Genomic DNA, 18,370 nt, shown 5'->3' with positions numbered 1-18,370 from the left:
TTGCCTTTAACTTAAGAAAAACAAAAAATCTTTCACGTGCTAATGGGTTTAATCTTTGACTTTACTTTTTTTTTATTACCTGGTGTATTTAGCTGCACCTTAAGAAAATCTGCTGATTTTATAAAATTTGCACTCATTAGGTGGATAAATGGATTTTTAAACATGTAAAATGACTTTTTGTTCCTAGAGAAATATCTGAATATGGCTATATCTAAGTAAGCAACTTCTAAAAGTCAAATTAGGTTAAATATACATTTAAAAATGGAAATCAAAATGGCATACAAACAATTATATAACTGACTTTTCAACTATTTTTGGTTTCATCCATTCAAATAACTTTCTTTTATAAATTTCACCTCTTTTTTATTGTGTCTGATGTCCATACCTCAAGAAATCTGTCAATTCCTATTTTACTAGGTTTCTTCCTTGGAAATGTGTTATAATTTATTAATAAATATCAAATAATTATTTATATCTCTTATCTAATAGAATGAAAATTTAAATAGTCTATTTTGCATAATGTTTTTTTAATATTTTGCGTTGCATTTTTGCATTTTTACTTAATCTCATAATCTCCCAATAGTCTTCAGGTATTAAGCAAAATAATATATTGATCTGTAGTTTAGCTTTATTGTGTTTAGCTGTTTATCTGTCATTGTTTTCGTCTCCTTGCTTCTGTTTCTCAAGGTCAGGGAATATGGAAACATGCTCTGAAGTGCATGGCTGGGCTGCAAATGGGTTTTATCCAATCCCTGTGTGACATTGATGTAATCTGGCAACTTTTAATCTGCTTTTGTTGTTGTCCACGAATTCCTGTAAGGTCATTTACCGTGATGACATACACACAAACATTTAATTTGAGAGTTTATGGTTCTCAGTTTAAAAACTGCTCTCCGAGCTCTAAGGCAAAAGTTTAGCATGGCTTTGTTTTCGTTGTTACTCACATGCACTTCTGTCTGTGGAGCTTTCATCCTTTTTTCTCCAGCCTCCTTGTCTGCCTCTCTTTTTAAATTTAAATATCTACTTCTATTTCCAATTCTTACTGTTCATAATACATTGAAAGTATAGTAGATTTACTAAATAGAACTAGGTGTTCTTTGTTTTTCATTTTGTATAAGTTGTAAGAAATAATTTCTATTTTTCTTTCTGGGGTTAACAATAAAATTTAAAATGTCTTTATTGTGTGTATATCAATCATTAGTGTTGTATAAGTTGGAGTTTGGGTAGTGCAAAAAACAGAAACAACTGGTTAAATTAAGCAAAAAGAAATTTATTGGCAGGATGTAGGGTAGCTCTTAGAATCATTGGGGAGACGGGAGGATCAGGCTTAGAAAACAGATAATAAGAACTAAGGGAGACTCAGAGGTTAAGAAATTTAGCCAAGCTTGTATCACAGACTGGTTGGTTCACTTGTACCATTAGCATGGCTGGCTACCCCTGGAACCTCACTGTCAGCATCATTGGGAACAATCTTTCAACTATTCCTATTTCTTGGATCCTGTAGGATTCATAGTCCCAATGGGAATGTTGACTTCTCTGAGGCTAGGGGATATGTCAATGCTTTAGCCAGGGAGAACGGAGAGAAAATATTTAGAACTAGAAGCCCTGTGTACGAAAATTTGTGCACTCAGGGTGGGGGGTGTCCCTCAGCCTGGCCTGTGCCCTCTCGCAGACCAGGAGCCCTTGGGGGATGTCTGGGGAGCAGACCTAAGCCACAGTCTGGCCCCGCTTTGTGGGAGGCGACCCAGGGCACCCGCCTTGGCTGGTCTGGCACCGCCTGCTCACCAGCCCCCTCTCTGTTTGGTCGATTTGCATATTAGGCTTTTATTATATAGGATTCTGGTCCTTTCATTTCAAGTGGTAGGCAGAACCCTTACTTTCTTCCAAGAGTCATGGTGAGTTATTGACTCATATAAAAGTGGTGTTTAAATGCTGGAAAGCCAACAGAGTGAAATACACCCGCTACAAAATTTTTGAGGTGCTTTTATTCTAAACAGAAAGAAACAATATTTCACACCCCTGTTTCAACCTTCTTGTCACATAGAGAAATTAATGCCCGACTATACCAGGCATTCCCCAGACTAGTCTTACAAGTAGAACGGACCCTACTTCCCGGCATCACTGAGGCCCAGACTTGCATCTCCTTGGAGAAAAGTGTATGTGGTTTACCCATAAGCTAGTCTCCTCTTCTTTCTGATTTTGTTTAGGTTCTCACTCTTTATTACACAACCACATACTTCACAGGACTGGTGTCCTGCCTTCTGTTGGCCCAACACAGGTTTTCCTAACACTTCATGAACAGATTTCCGTTAGAGCACATGGTGCCCTTCGGAAACACGGGAAACATGGGGAGTTTGATGCAGCATTCAAGGGGAAGTTTTCTTAATTCTTAAAAAGATATTTCCAGGAAGCAATTCCGTCTTTCCTCTGCCCCTTGTCAGGTCTGAATGTGGCTCAGCATTGCTGTAGCCTGCCATTTATGTATGAGAATATACTGTTGCTTAATATGCTTTTCACTTTTAATCAGTTGATATCATTGTTTATGCCCCTTAAGTATGTCTTAGGGGTCATCTTTGTTTTATTCTTTTCAACAATTCTGTTGTTTGTTAAATATTTTGTGTAGCAAACCCACAATTTTTTACAGTTAATATTAAAACATTCTTCTATTTTATATCAAAATGTCAACTCTCCTGTTGATTGACTTTCATACATATAATATACTAGTAAACAAATTTCCATTTTAAATTCCTAACTCCAGCCACTTCCATATTCATTGTAGATTTGAAAGGAACTTGAAATCGTACTTAATCATATACCAAATGTTTGACTTCGACTTGTCAACTGGTTATTGTACCAAGACTTCTGAAGTTTCGGTCACGAAAACATTTCTCCTCAAATCACATCCCAGTATTTGCAGTTGTTCTCCACAACCTCTTCTCTACCACTATTTCCCTGGCACCCAGAAAGCTCCCTGGCACATGCAAAATGAGCCACACATTCTGTGTAATGAATAAATACATAAATGATTGATTGTCAAAAGGCTATGATCACGATTCTTTAAGTTATTTTGTAATTCTACATAGACAAAGCAAAATTTCCTTAACTTAAAATATGACTCTTTGTCATTAGTTACTTTAGCAAGAGGAAGGGTAAACTAACTAATGAAAACATTTGGGGCTTTTTTGGGAGAAAAAAAAGTAGTTGACCTACGTAGAATTCCAATAACACCTGAACATTGGGACTGCTGGGAGTCCAAGAAGACCTGCTGTTGCCCTGAATATTGAGGTGGACAAGTGGGAGTTGTTTCCTGAGCCCAGAGAGTTGCCATTTCAGCTTTCAATGTAAATTTGTACTTCATTCTGGATTGGCAAGGGAATTAAGAGATCCACTTGATGATCAATATTGGGTCAAGGTCAACTCATATCATGAACAGTAGGGTATTTAGGATTGTATATGAAGAGAATCATGTAGTTATGTATTGGACCTCTGTGTAGTACTCCATTGTTCCCTATTTTGGTTTATCCTAGTAGCACTGTTCATAAACTGAAACCAATCATAGTTCTAATTTTAATACTTTTTATTATAGCATCACTAAAATATAATTCAAATTTATGTTTCATAATTCCCAATGTTCTCAAATGTATTCATGTAAGTGCTGCAAAAAAACATAAAAGATAATTCTGACAATTAAGTGTGAAATGACTTATTTTAATCCAGGCCCCTGGGTTCAAATTGAAAATGCCTCCTATGGCATGTTTAAAGTCAATATTGAGATTCAGATTGGGTATTCAGAGATGTATTTTTTCAACAAAGTTATTCACAGTGCCTGAAGATGATGATGTATTTGTGGTTGGAAGCTAGTGTTGGGCATTGCATTGCTAGAAGTCTGATTAGGTGGGAGTGGCCGTTTGCTGGGCTGTGAGTTTCCAACAAAGCTGAATCTGTCACAGGTGTTACAATTTGTATTTCAGAAAATTTGCTTTCTCAATTTTAATTATCTGCAAAGTATTCCACTCTAAATAAAGTACTGTAAGGAGTCAGCATTTTTTTTTAATTTCAGTACTGTGATGTAAATTAGGATTTTGTCTACCACCTATACGTAGTAGAGATGATGGAATTTCAAATGAAGGAAGGGATTCTGTTTTATAAAATAAAACACTGTTTTCTACTTTGGATTCAGAAAAAACATAATGCCAAGGAGCCAAAACTAAATAGCGTATTCACAGTGACATAAACCATGCTTCACAGAAGAGAGCAGACATGAATCAGATGGAAAGTGTGTAGGTTTAACTTCACATGATTGAAAATGGAAATGGGAAATCCAAGCCCCAGAATATTAAATACATGTAGGATTGACTTCTTCTTGTTAAATGTTAGTATGTGTTTCAGACTAATGGAAATAAGTATGCATCATTTTGTATTAGGCAGCCTGCTCTTTGCAGAAAGGCTAGGGAACTTGACAGGTTGTGAAGAAAATCATCACTCTTTTCGCAAAGCAATTCCTCTTCACATCTGCATGTATCAATCAGGTTCTATTATATTTTAAATATATTTTTATTGATTTCAGACAAGAAGGGGGAAGGAGAGAGAGATATAAACATCAATGATGAGAGAGAATCATGGATTGGCTGCCTCCTGCACGCCCCCTACTGGCAATGGAGCCCACAACCCTGGCATGTGCCCTGACAGGGAATTGACTCATTGAATCATGACCTCCTGGTTCATAGGTGGACGCTCAACCACTGAGCCACACTGGATGGGCTCCTTTTTTATTTTTCATTCCATAAAACAAAAACATTTTTTTTTTTTAGCACTTGAACATGAAAGCCTTATGGGAAAGTTTTACCTAATATATTTCACTGCAGGAATAGTTTCTTCAAAATTGCCCAAAGTTGACTTGCTAAATTAGAGGAAGATCTTTGAACCTGGAAATCCATAGAGAGATTAGGCCTATGAAAATAATTTTAAGAGATTAATAATTTCTAAGATATTGTTTAATGACTTAATTAAGAAATACACTGTAGTTAAATATTTTCTGGAATATTTAAAAATGAAATTCTTCATCTTTCTGCATGTCTTTTTTGTTAATGCAATTCCAACAAATGGAAATGATTAATTTAATTGAGAAATGAATGTGTTTACTGAAAATTGCTTAGCCTTTGAATTGTAATTACATTTTTGCATTCTTTGTAGGATTATTTAACCATTCATAAGTATGGCAATGCAGCCAGAAATGATCTCTGGAATACACTTTCAGAGGTAATGTATAGGAAGTTCGGATACCAATGCCTCTTCTTGAATACTTGAATTGAGTTTATAAAACAGTCACTGACTGTTTTTTGTTTTTATACTTCTCCTCATATTGCTTTTTTTGTTTAATTTTGATATGTTTTATATATATATATATTAAAGAGAATAGTATTTAAAATTACTTAAACTATAAATGATAGTAAAAGATATCTTGCCTACTTTCAAACATGTCAATACTTCTGAAATATAACTTTAATATGGTGTTAGAGAGAAATATTGGCATTTCAAAGAAATATGTGAATGAATAACAAATGTTTAAATTTGATACTGTACATACTGGAGATACTTAATGATCATGCAAGTACTTCCTTTACCAATAAAATGTTTTATCTTCCATTAAGTAAAACATATATTTATACATATATATACAGTATATATGTACTGTATATATACTGTATATATATGGTATATATATGTATATATATGCATGAAGGTAAGTAAAGGCAAGAAGATTAATTTTACTAACATTATACTAGCTTCACTGATTTTAAATGTTTTCATATTTAGGTAAAACATAAAGGTAAAAATGAAAATGGTTGAATGATAATTATAATTCATGTTTATAAAACTAATTTATACCAATTTGGTTATAAAGGCTTTAAAAAGGAATGGGAAATATGTAAATATACAAGAAGTAATGGACCAGTGGACACTCCAGATGGGTTATCCTGTTATCACCATCTTGGGAAATACCACAGCAGAAAATTGGATAATAATTACCCAACAACATTTTATTTATGACATCAGTGCTAAAACTAAAGCACTTGCACTTCAAAATAACAGGTACAATACTTCTTTTCCATGAAAAAATTTCTTTATTATTAAGTTTCACTTTGCATTTTTCATATTTTAAAAAGCATTGATAACAGTATTCTGAAATGTTATAAGCAAAATATATTTTGATTTATTTACATATGGTATTTTCATTTTGCTTCTGATTTTACTCCCCTTTCCAGATATTTTAAGCATCAAGATGATAGGTAACCAACATTATTTTGTTTAGGAAGACAAAATTTAAACTATCATGATGATTTTTAAAAATGTGCGATTATTTACTTTTCCCTGGAAATGTTTTGAATTAAAATCAAGAAAGATGCATTGAAGTGCATTAAATGGAAGTGAGCAAACTGTGATTAATAAAATAGATGAAAACAGAAACTAACAATCCAGAAAGACTAATTAAAATAAATAAGAAAAAAGCAAAGTAAAACTCACTAGACAAAATAATGTCTGATCCAAAGAAACTCAAACTTGATTCACTTCTAAATGGTCTAAGTATCAATGCAACTTAGTATCAAAATATGTTCTTTCCCTCATTTTTAGTGTTTCAAACCACTAAAAAGACAACATACATAGAATTTTTTTATTAAAAATTATTTTAGTGTTGACATTATCCCCCCTTCGAAATTTTATTCTTGATACTTAAACTTTCTTTTGAAATTATCTTTTAATTACTGATGATTCATCACCAAGTGTTTATTTTCTTCATGTTTTCTCAGTGTTTTGTGTCTTATTAAGGGTGAGCCCAGCAAAGATGGTAGACCTTTACACTCAATTTCATTTTTTATTAGGTGCCCTGAAAAGAGGTTGAAGGGACAGGTGAGGGATGGAGGTTAAAATTAATAAATAAAATGAGGTGTCTGGATGAAGTTGGTCATGCTGTCTTCTATTACCTTGGAATATTAAGAGTCTGGCTTTATCACCCACTCGAATCTAGGAGACATGAAGCATGGATTAAGTTCCTTGGTTATCACTAAGAAGATCAGAAATCATTCTCAAGTCGCCTAGCTCCAAGATGGGCTACAGCAGAAGTGACTGAGAAATTTATCAATGCTTCTTCTGGTGACTAAATTTGGAATCCCATCTAGAAAAACATTGTCTTAAATCTCCTACCTAATATGTATATTGTCCTCCAACAAATGGCCTTGCAGTCCATCTAGACCTGTGAAATATGTATTACCTGTCACACTGTCAGGGTCTGACTCTGTCAATTCTTCATCCAGCCTGGATTTCTCATGGCGAACATGTACTGGTTCTGATCATCCCCGTCTGGCTCCTGGGTAAACCTGCTTAGGCATAAAGCCTGGGTCTGCCAGAAGTGCATAAAAACTATTTGACTGTGACAAAGTTAGAGAGACTCAGCCATGACTTTGAGAAAGCTCAGTCTGATACAAGCTTCACTGGTGCAGAAAAACATAAAGGACACGCAGATGACAGGACACATTTTGAACAAAAATACTCTGCCAACCTATATAACATGCATCGGATGTATCAGCCATGAGTCTGACTCTTTAAAGGAAAAATTTCTCCCAGGCTATAGAACTATATGGGACATCTATAGAGCTCTGCTTGTGCTTGAGTTATAAAGTCATACAGATGATGGTGAACCCTAAGAACTTGGCATATAAAATATTTAGAGTAAGGTAATGCATGACATCCTATTAATCTAAAAAAAAATATTTTCTATTTTGAAATAATAGGGCTTGCAGTTGAAAATTTAGTATTCAATTTTATGTTATAGATAATTTAATTCACTATAACATCATGGTCGAAACTTTAATACCAATTTTATCTGCCCTTTCTATGTAGCCTTTCTAGATCTTTACTAGTCAATGCAAAAAGTTGATGTAATAACACATAGTGTCTGCCTTAAATCCTGTGATTTGTGGATATTTTCTGAGACAGTATAATCAACTCTGTATCTTGAATTTTACAGAAGGCACTAGAATATCACTGCAACATGCCTAGGACAGTTTTAATGTATATAGTAATTATAATTTTATATGGACTAGCTATTGTACAGCACAGAAAGATCTTTACATAAGTAATGATTGCACAAAGTTAGTTGATATGTAAAAGTGAGTAAAACATTTGCTGGAATTTTGGTATTTGTTAAGTTGTGAATTTGTATGACTTTTGTATAGTTTTTTTGACATATCCACTACCACTTCACTAATATCAGGACCATCCTTTACTATTTTAATACTTGTTTATTAAATTGATTGGGGTGGCACTGGTCAACATGAACATATAGGTTTCAGGTGTTGGTTTCTATGTTACAAGGTCTGTATATTGCACCATGTGCCCACCACCCAAAGTCAAATCTTCTATCACCAATTTTAAAAAGATTTCTCACTCAAGCTAAATATGTACATATTCTTTTCTACCTTAACCTAATCATCAGAATAATCATTGCTTTATTATACAAAATGTGAATTACTGATGAAGAGAGATAATCCCAGGGACTATTAAAGAAAAAAAATATCTTGGAAGTCTTTTGAAATAAATTTTTTTCTAGTATTTTTGCATGTTCTTTTCCCTACATAAAATGAGATGACTAAAATTTAAGTTAAACTTAAACATCTGGGCCCCCATGTAACTTCACAAGTACTTTTTTCTTGTCTCTTTCTATACATAGACCACTGGAGTCTTAGATTTCTTTTAATTTTTTGAGATTAATGTCTCATTATTTTATTTTATTTTATTTTTTCTATCAACATTTATTTTCAATATTGTTTTGTGTTGGTTTCAAGTGTACAGCTTAGTGGTTAGACAACCATATAATTTACATTGTCTTAGATTTCTTTACAGCATACCACACAGAGCTCTTCACTTAACAGTGTTCTGTGTCTTCCAGATTTTTAAGTTGTAATCGTAAAATAACATAATTTACCATGAAATTTGTAAAAAAACTAAATACTTGTTGTTTGGAAAGTTATGAAAAATAACATATGGTATTTGATAGCACAGCAATTCAGAAATGAATAGAAATTTCATATATGCCTAGTAATTTGTAAATTTTATTTTGTCTTTGTGACAAAGTATAGATTTTGGTTTTGTGTGTGTGTGTGTGTGTACATACACTTATATCCAAATACCTTATAGTTAACTTCCTTGCATCTGAACAGTTATGCAATGCAATGTCTGTCTACCACTTAGAAAGTTTCCTATATGTATGTGGAATTTACTGTAGCAACATGAAAGTATTAATATGAATTTCTTTTTCCTGTACTTAAGAGATTTTTGCTAAAGCTCAAATATACCAATATTTAAAAAATATGTTTTATTGATTTACTTTTTTTTAAAATATATTTTATTGATATTTTACAGAGAGGAAGGGAGAGGGATAGAGAGCTAGAAACATCGATGAGAGAGCAACATCGATCAGCTGCCTCCTGCACACCTCCCACTGGGGATGTGCCCGCAACCAAGGTACATGCCCTTGACCGGAATCGAACCCGGGACCCTTCAGTCCGCAGGCCGACGCTCTATCCACTGAGCCAAACCAGTTTCGGCTGATTTACTTTTTAAAGAGAGGGAGAGAGAGAGAGAGAGAGAGAGAGAGAGAACATTGAGGTGAAAGAGAAACATTGATTGGATGCCGCCCCATGCACCCTGGCTAGGGATCAAGCCCACAACCTAGGCATGTGCCCTGATTAGGAATCAAACCTACAACCTTCCAGTGCATTGTATGATGCTCCAACCAACTGAGCTACACAAGCCAAGGCTCAAATATACCAATTTTTATAATAATTTCTAGTTTTGTTATTTAAAAGAATACAGCTTAAATGCATGCAAATTATAAGTTTGTTTATAATAGGGGCCAATAATTTTTCACAAATATGTTATGAACATGATATAAGAAAGACACATTGATCCTTGAGGATTTTTAAGATCTTTGATTTTATCTATTTCTCTCTTTTTTCCTTATATATTTCTTGCCCTTTAACTGACACTTGAGGTCACAATTTAGTTGACCCAACTGAATGTGGAAAATATGAACTAAAAAGTCAAGTGCATAAAGTTAATCTCTGTCTTATCTATAGACTTATTTGGCCCCTTTTATTTTAAGTCAGCCTAATTCCACAGCAATTTATGGAGTGCTTTTCAAATTCAGGCTTTTGCAAGATCTCAGGTATGAAAATGCGTGCATAGTTTAAATTTACCATCAGATCCACAGTCAGACATTGTTGTTTCTTAACTAATTATTCCAAGTAATCACAAAGAGAATGGCTGTTAAATAAATATATCAACTCTCTGTGTTTTCTTTATTGTAAATCCATCATTAAATATTTGTGGCATAGTCTTTTTTTTAAATTGATTTCAGAGAGAAAGGGAGAGGGAGAGAGAGATAGAAACATCATTGATGAGAGATGGAGAATCATTGATTGGCTGCCTTCTGCACGCCCCACGTTGGGGATCTTGCCCAAAACCCAGGCATGTACTCTTGACTGGAATCAAACCTGGGACCCTTTAATCTGCGGGACGAAGCTCTGTCCACTAAGCCAAACCGGATAGGGCATGTGGCATGTTCTTAACATTATGTTGGGAGCTTGGAGTTTTTTGTTAAAAAGCTTACATAATTTGTGTTTATTCACTTCTACCTAAAAATATCAAGACATGTTTGGCTACTGTAGATTGTTTATCTCCTAATCAATTTTGTGGAACCCATTACAGCATAGCATTAGGTTTCCACATAGTTGACACCTAAAAAATGTTTCTCTGATTAAGAATAACATGTAATTTTAAAATTTAGAATCTTTAACATACTATTTTGACTTTCCATATTGGAGATGGCAGTTGGTATAAAATTATGAACTTCATTCAATCTTCCATTTGGAATTATTTTCTACTACTGAGTTCTATTCATTGTGAATGGCAAACATGAAAAGATAAAATAATGAAATTCCACATGACAGGTTTTAAGGAGATGTCCTGCCCTCTCACCCCCTTCCCCAAGAAAAACCCACATGTTCATTATGTTTTTAGTTATATAACCCCAGACATGTCCCTGAAAAATTCTCAGTTCTCCATTTATGGAGCTCACACAGTATCTCTTTTTACATTTTAAAAATAAAAAATAGGGAAATAAGACAATAAAGTCAAGAACCATATGATTTCACTCATATATGATGTATAAAACTGAAAGCAACAAATTAACAAACAAGAAAAACAAATAAAAACTCATTGTAACAAACAAAAACCACCACAGTATGGTGGTTACCAGAGGGAAGGGAGTGTGGGCAATAAAGGTAAAGGGGGTCAAATACGTGGTGACAGAAGATTTGACTTTGGATTGCGGGCACACAGTGCAGTTATACCTATAATGTATCATAGAATTGTACCCTTGAAACTTATATTATTTTATTAACCAGCTAGTGACCTGGTGCACAAGATTCGTGTACATTAAAAGGGGATTAATTAGAGGAAATAATTTAATATTGCTATTTGCCCTTTCTTTATAATAGAAATGTCAGAGATGAAAGAAAATTAGTAAAATGTATATGAAAACCTTCCTCCTGTCAGAGTCTAGGGCTCACCATGGGACCAAGAGTCAAGTCCCCACGCACCCACATGCACCTCAAAATAGCGTGAGACCTAGATCTGGTCGGTGCCCCCCATTGGGCTAGATCCAGACCCAGCCAGTCCCACCCTTGTCAAGCCCTGCCAGGCAGGGGGCGTAGCCTCAGGTCCCCTGGCCCAGCACTGGGAGGGAGGCATAGCCTCAGGTCCCCCGTCAAGCCTCGCTGGGCAGGGGCATGGCCTGAGTTCCCCTGACCCAGCACTGGGGGTGCACCTTGAAGTCCCCTGTCAAGCCCCGCTGGGTGGGGGCATGGCCTGAGGTCCCCTGTCAAGCCCTGCTGGGTGGGCTGTGTGGTCTGAGGTCCCCTGGCCTGGTGCTGGGGTGAGGGGCACATTCTGAAGTCCCCCGTCAAGCCCTACCTGGTGGGGGGCGCGGCCTGACGTCCCCTGGCCTGGCGCTGGGGCGGGGGGAGTAGCCTGAGGTCCCCTAGCCCAGCACCAGGACGGGAAGCACACCTTGAGGTCCCCTGTCAAACCCTGCCGGGTGGGGGCGCGGCCTGAGATCCCCTGTCAAACCCTGCCGGGTGGGAGCGCAGCCTGAGATCCCCTGTCAAGCCCCACGGGGGCGGGGGAGGGCGTAGCCTCAGATCCCTGCTGATTGCTCATTAAGGCTCCTTATGGGAACTTGGCCTCAGCTGTGGGTGCAGCCATCTTTGTGATGGAATGATGGTAAATTAGCATATTCCCTCTTTATTAGATAGGATGACACCAAAATAAATTTAATAGAATAAAAGATAAAATAAATAATATTTTTCCATTCTGGATAGTGTTATTACCCCTGTTGCTAATAGTGCAACGATAGGTCAGAATGATATGTTATATTTTAGAGAAAGAAACAATATGTAGTAATTGAACTGATTGAAAAACCATCTAGCATGTCTTTGGCTACTCTTCTGAGATTAATTAAATATTATTTCATGGATAAGTATAGGCCTCAATTTTTATCCTATAAAAATTCAAATTCTAGAAAGTGCTTCTCTTTCGTAGCTGAAACTCATGACTTATCTCTGTCTGTTGGTGGATGATTTTACACATCAATTTGGAAATTTCATTTCAGAAAACACAGCATTAATGTGTCCCACAGTGTTCTTTTTATTGGTCAAGATTTTAGAGGGATCTAATTAGTTTTGCTTTTTAGTTTCTGTGCTTTAGGTGTGATATTTTAAACTTTCTGTAAAAATATGGTAATACAGTAGTATCTTTTAGAATAGCTAAACAAATAAATGAGAATGTTGAAATGTAAATGAATAAATCACTGAAATGTCTATTAGTCTAATATAGAACAAGCAGAAAGGTGTTATTTTTAGCCTGTAATCAATACATGGTGTGGCTTAGATTTATAGATTTTATCTATTTTTTTATTCCTAATGCAAAATGCAAATCTGTTGCATGTGTGTGTGTATGTGTGTGTATGTGTGAGTGTGTGTGCGAGTGTGTGTGTGTGTGAGTGTGTGTGTGAGTGTGTGTGTGTGTGTGTGTGTGTGTGTGTGTGTGTTTTCAAGATAAATTGTTTTGTTGGCAGTCCCCGTTTTGACTTGAAATTAAAGCTCTTAGAGGCCAAGTCTGCTCAGTGGCTTTGAAAAAGTGAATTCATCTTCTTAACTCACTCCTTACTTTTATAACTGGGGAATTTTTTTAGTTTCTCTAAAGAAAATAATGCAGATCACAAAGAAGGTGCCAAGTATATGTTGTTTATTTGTTATAGCCGTTTTTATTCTTAAAGCTTCTCTTTTATTTTGCAGTTACCTGTGGCAGATCCCATTAACTATTGTGGTAGGAAATAGAAGCCATATGTCTCCAGAAGCAATTATTTGGGTATCTAACAAATCAGGTAAGATATATATTCTTCCCAAGAAACTATTTTATTTTAGAACTATTTGGGTTAAGTTTAACAACTTAACCTCTGGTTTTAGCTGTTATAAAAATATAAATAAAAACAGATTAGAGTAGAATATAGTGAAATGATTATCACATCTAAAAAATTAAGTATAATATAGTGTAATTTTTACACAGTCTAATTTTAGTTGGCCTATGTAATTATTAAATTTATTTGTGTCTTTGATGGTAAATAGAAAATTTAAAAGTATTTATAGTACTAATTTTAGCTATTTCAAATTGTACCACTTTATAATTATAAATATAATTAGTGGCCTGGTGCACGAAATTCGTGCACATTAAAAGGAAATTAATTAGAGGAAATATTTTAATATTGCTATTTGTACTTTCTCTATAATAGAAGAGTCAGAGATGAAAGAAAATTAATAAAATGTATATGAAAATCTCCCTCCTGTCAGAGTCTGGGGGCGCACCGCAGGACCTAGAGTCAAGTTCCCGCCCACCACCCGCACGCGCTTCAAAAACGCAGGAGACCCAGAACTGGCTGGCCCCACCCACATTGGGTGAGACCCAGACCTGGCGGCCCCACCCCCATCAAGCCCCTCTGGGTGGGGGGCGGCCTGAGGTCCCCCATCAAGCCCCACCATGCAGGGGGCACAGCCTGAGGTCCCCATCAAGCCCCGCCAGGCAAGGGGCGCAGCCTGAGGTCTCCTGGCCCGGTGCCGGGATGGGGGGCATGGCCTGAGGTCTCTTGGACTTGCACCAGGGCAGGAGGTGCAGCCTGAGGTCCCCTGTCAAGCCCCACTGGGTGAGGGGCGTGGCCTGAGGTCCCCTGTCAAGCCCCACCAGGCAGGAGGTGCAGCCTGAGGTCCCCCAGCCCGGCGCTGGGGCGGGGGACATGGCCTGAGGTCTCTTGGACTTGCACCAGGGTAGGAGGTGCAGCCTGAAGTGCCCTGTCAAGCCCTGCTGGGCTAGGGGTGTGGCCTGATGTCCCTCGCCCCAGCCAGGCGCCATGCAGCCTCAGGTCCCTGCTGTTTGGTTGTGATGTTATGGCATCCTAGCTAATTTGCATATTCCTCTATTATATAGATAGATTATATTCAGAACTCCCAATAGAACAGTATACCTAATATTAAAAGTACAGAGCATATTTTTAATTCCATTTTCCTGCTATCTTCTCTTTATAAGACTAGCTCTTTAAAGAATGGGTGAGGAAATATTCTCCATAAAATACAGCAATTATAGGGCTAGTAGAAAGGGAACTTGATTGGTCCTTAAACTATTCCCTAGGTAGGGTCAACTGTCAGGGAGCAGAGAAAGATGAGATTCTATTATTTCTAAATATCTTCAAACAAGATAGTGAGCTATTTCAATGCACTGTCAGAAAGCTATTTCTTAAATTCAGTCTAAATCTTTTATGTTAGAGTGAGAAACAGGTCTCTTTTATTTATTTTCCATTAATTAAAGAAAAAGCCAATTATCGCCCTTTATGTAATGTTTAATTTAGATTTAGATGGTCAAGTATGTCAACATTTTGCTTTTCTTACTCCTGTCAAATGTTCTGCCTATTGATATTATTTTGCTCTTTCATAGACATTATTTTAAACAGCTACATATATTTAAATACAATGAGGTATAACGAAATAAATAACAACATGACTATTACTTATTCACCTCAGTCTTATAAGGGAAACATAAGTGTTCAAAATATATATACACATATAAGAAAATGTTCTTACAGCAGAATCTAATATATTTACTAGAAATATAAACACTTGTATTTCTAGTTGAGTTTTTATTCAAATTTTCATGTTATTGTACTCTTAACATATAATCACATATTATGAAAATATGTGCTTTCATTTATATATATTGTATATAAAACATTAATATGTGATGTGTTGAAATGCTTACTGTAAAACTTAATGGTGTTTCTCATTTTGAATTATTTATTATAATCTATTCTTTTCATTTCTTGGAGTTAGTATTTATATGATGATTCTGAATTCACATTTGCTGTACTATTTGTCTATATACTTCTCTTTTCCCTTCATGTAGTTGGTTTACTTATCTACATAATTTGTTATGAAATGATGAGTGAAAACAGTGGGTTGTTATTGTAATGATGCAACTATTAGAATAAAGTCATCTGCTTATATGATTGCCAGGAACATGAGAAAGAATAGTTTTTAGAAATAAAGTAACAATTTCTTATTGGGAGGTAGAATGAAAATGGGGAAAATTAGAAGAGTGCAAAGATATTGATCAAACATCAGACTCAGTCCCAAACTTTACTTTGCAGGGATTCAGAGCAAGTCAGATTCTTTTTGGAGACTTTTCCCAGGTCTGCTTCCTTAACCCTCTAGTTATTTCCATGCTGTTATTTGTGGTATCTTCTTAGTCCATACAAAGTATCCAGAATAGTGTCACAACATTTCTTGAACAATAGCCAGTTTGTTGTATTTGTGAGGTTGCTTTCATTTATAGTCTTTCAGTATTAATCTGGAATAACAGCATATTCGAAACCATATGTTTGTCTAAAATATCATCTATGTTAATACACATGGTTGTTATATACAGCCACATAGTTTGAGCCATGTATAACTCTGGGAAATGAAATTTACATAGACTATAATATTAATGGCACACTTGCTAACCCTGAAGTTGTGCAGTGTTCAACCTGCAGGATATAATGTGTTATTTTCCATTAAACATAGCAGAGTTGTGTGGTTGATAGATCATTGTCTCAGTTAAAATGTTAAGGAATTTGTGGGGGAATGCTCATACCTAGTAAATGTTTCTTAGAAGCTTCATAAAATAAAAATCTTGGCATTTCTAAGAAGGACATAAAAGAAAGGCAGCCTTTCTGTTTTCCCCATTCAGTTTTATTCTGTGTTTATTTTAGTCTTGAAGGTCTTCACATTCATGATGGGGAAAAAAACCCTGACATTAGGAAAAGATTAGCAAAAAAGTTTGTAAATTCTTGTCTTCTTTTATACAGGGTGGGGAAAAGTAAGTTTACAATTGTGAGTACATGAAACAGTTTATTCTTGCATTATTATTTATTAATTATTATATTATTTTCCATATGAACAACTGTGGACCTACTTTTGCCCCACTCTGTATGTCCCCCCACCACATATAGTCAACTAATGTCAATGAAAGATGTTTATCTATTAAAATATTAAGAAAATATTCTGGTCAATTCCTATCAACATAGATTAAAAAATCACTTTTTAATTATAACAATCAAATTCATGTTTTTATAATTTTTATTATCAGTAATTTAGATTTAATTTCACAAGATACTAAAGCCAGGTCATCATAAATAATATATAGTATAACTGATATAAATAATCATAAACTCTTGACATTTCAATTTTTATATTGTTTGGATGAATATCTAATTAATTCCAAGTTAGCCTAAAAAGTTTTTAAACCAATTTTTAAGTAATTAAAATTAGGTAAAGGATTTATCTCTTTTTATTTCACTATGACAATACTGAGGATGTAGATATCTAAAATGTAGTAGCTTGCATGCTGACTGGCTATAAATTAAAAATAGCATGATGCTGTAGTGCTTTCCTTAAGCATTGGTTCATATGAAACTCATAAGCCTTTAAATTGAATATTATTTTTATGCCCATTTTACAAATTAAATATTATTTTATGCCCATTTAAAAAATCTGAGAATTAAGGCTTGAGAAATAACTTGCCCAAAGTGCCTCAGGAGCTTGGTTTTCTTTTCCAAGTTTATTTACTCTAACACACACACACACACACACACACACACACACGGAATGAGAGAGAGAAAAAGAGAGAGATTTTAATACTTTAGCAGCTTGCTTTACAGATTTGTCAATTACTCAATATGGTTCTTTATTGTTTCTACAGAGCATTACCTAATTTGAATTTCCTAAGATTCCAGTGAGAGAACCAGTATGTGTTATTATACCTGAGTTTGTTGCACACTGTTACCTGGTTGACATTTTGTTTAAGTTGTGATTTTTCTGCAACCAGACAATGTTAAGTAAGCCTAATCTCCTTTCTCTTGTTATTCCAGAAGAAAGTATATAATACAGAAAAATAAAATATAAATATCCAACTACTTTGTGCCTACTTTAAGTCTTGTTTCATTTTGTATACCTTCTAAATACCATTTTTAATTGTAATTACTAACACTTAAAATATGACTCCCATATTCTTTATTATGGTTCTCATCACCACTGTTCCTCATTAGGTCACTGGAAAAGATCTCTTTAAAATTCATTGCTTGTCATTAATTTGAGGAACATTTTAGACATATAATTAACAAGGATAGACAAGATATTTAAAAATATATTACAAAATCTCTAGGAAATATTTTTTTCCAAAGATTTTATTTATAACGAAGGTATGCATAAACATATTAATGAATGGCAATAGCCTTCAGGTTTTAGTTAAGAACCTAAAGTTAAGAATTTAAAAATATCATACTCAATATTTATATCTTAATTTTTCTTTGGTGAATCAGACATGATTAATTAAAATGTCATTATGAGATTATTTTAGTTTTTAAAAATGCATATTTTTGTTAATTATTGGTTTTATTTTTAAATCTGTAAAGTGGATAACATTCTAAAGTCACAGAAATTGTGTGGATAAATGCATTTGATTTTTGAAAATTAGGGAAAGTATCTGAAACTTGGGAGGTTGTTAATATTTTAGAGTAATAGCTGATAGACTTATTTTCCTAACCACCATGGATTAAGCTGGGTAAAATCTCAAACTAAGAAAAATATCTCCTTCTTCTAATCAGAGAACTGAAGGAACCGTAAATGTCCTTATGTTATAGGTAAGGAAACTGTGAACCAAAGAGAAC

At 34.9% G+C, this 18,370-nt stretch overlaps 1 protein-coding gene across 1 annotated transcript in view; it reads left to right on the top strand.

Moving 5' to 3' along the window:
• The window catches only part of TRHDE (thyrotropin releasing hormone degrading enzyme), a 386,033-nt gene that overhangs the window by 271,048 nt on the left and 96,615 nt on the right, over positions 1–18,370 (top strand). Inside the window, exons 8-10 of the mRNA XM_080660595.1 lie at positions 5,194–5,259; positions 5,906–6,093; positions 13,416–13,504. Coding sequence (XP_080516721.1) covers positions 5,194–5,259; positions 5,906–6,093; positions 13,416–13,504 — 343 coding nt within the window. The remainder of the gene's footprint in view (positions 1–5,193; positions 5,260–5,905; positions 6,094–13,415; positions 13,505–18,370) is intronic.

Source organism: Plecotus auritus, assembly GCF_963455305.1.
Source record: "Plecotus auritus genome assembly, chromosome: 3".
NCBI lineage: Eukaryota > Metazoa > Chordata > Mammalia > Chiroptera > Vespertilionidae > Plecotus > Plecotus auritus.
Note: the sequence above shows the minus strand (reverse complement) of the source record. Positions and strands in the feature narration are given on the sequence as shown.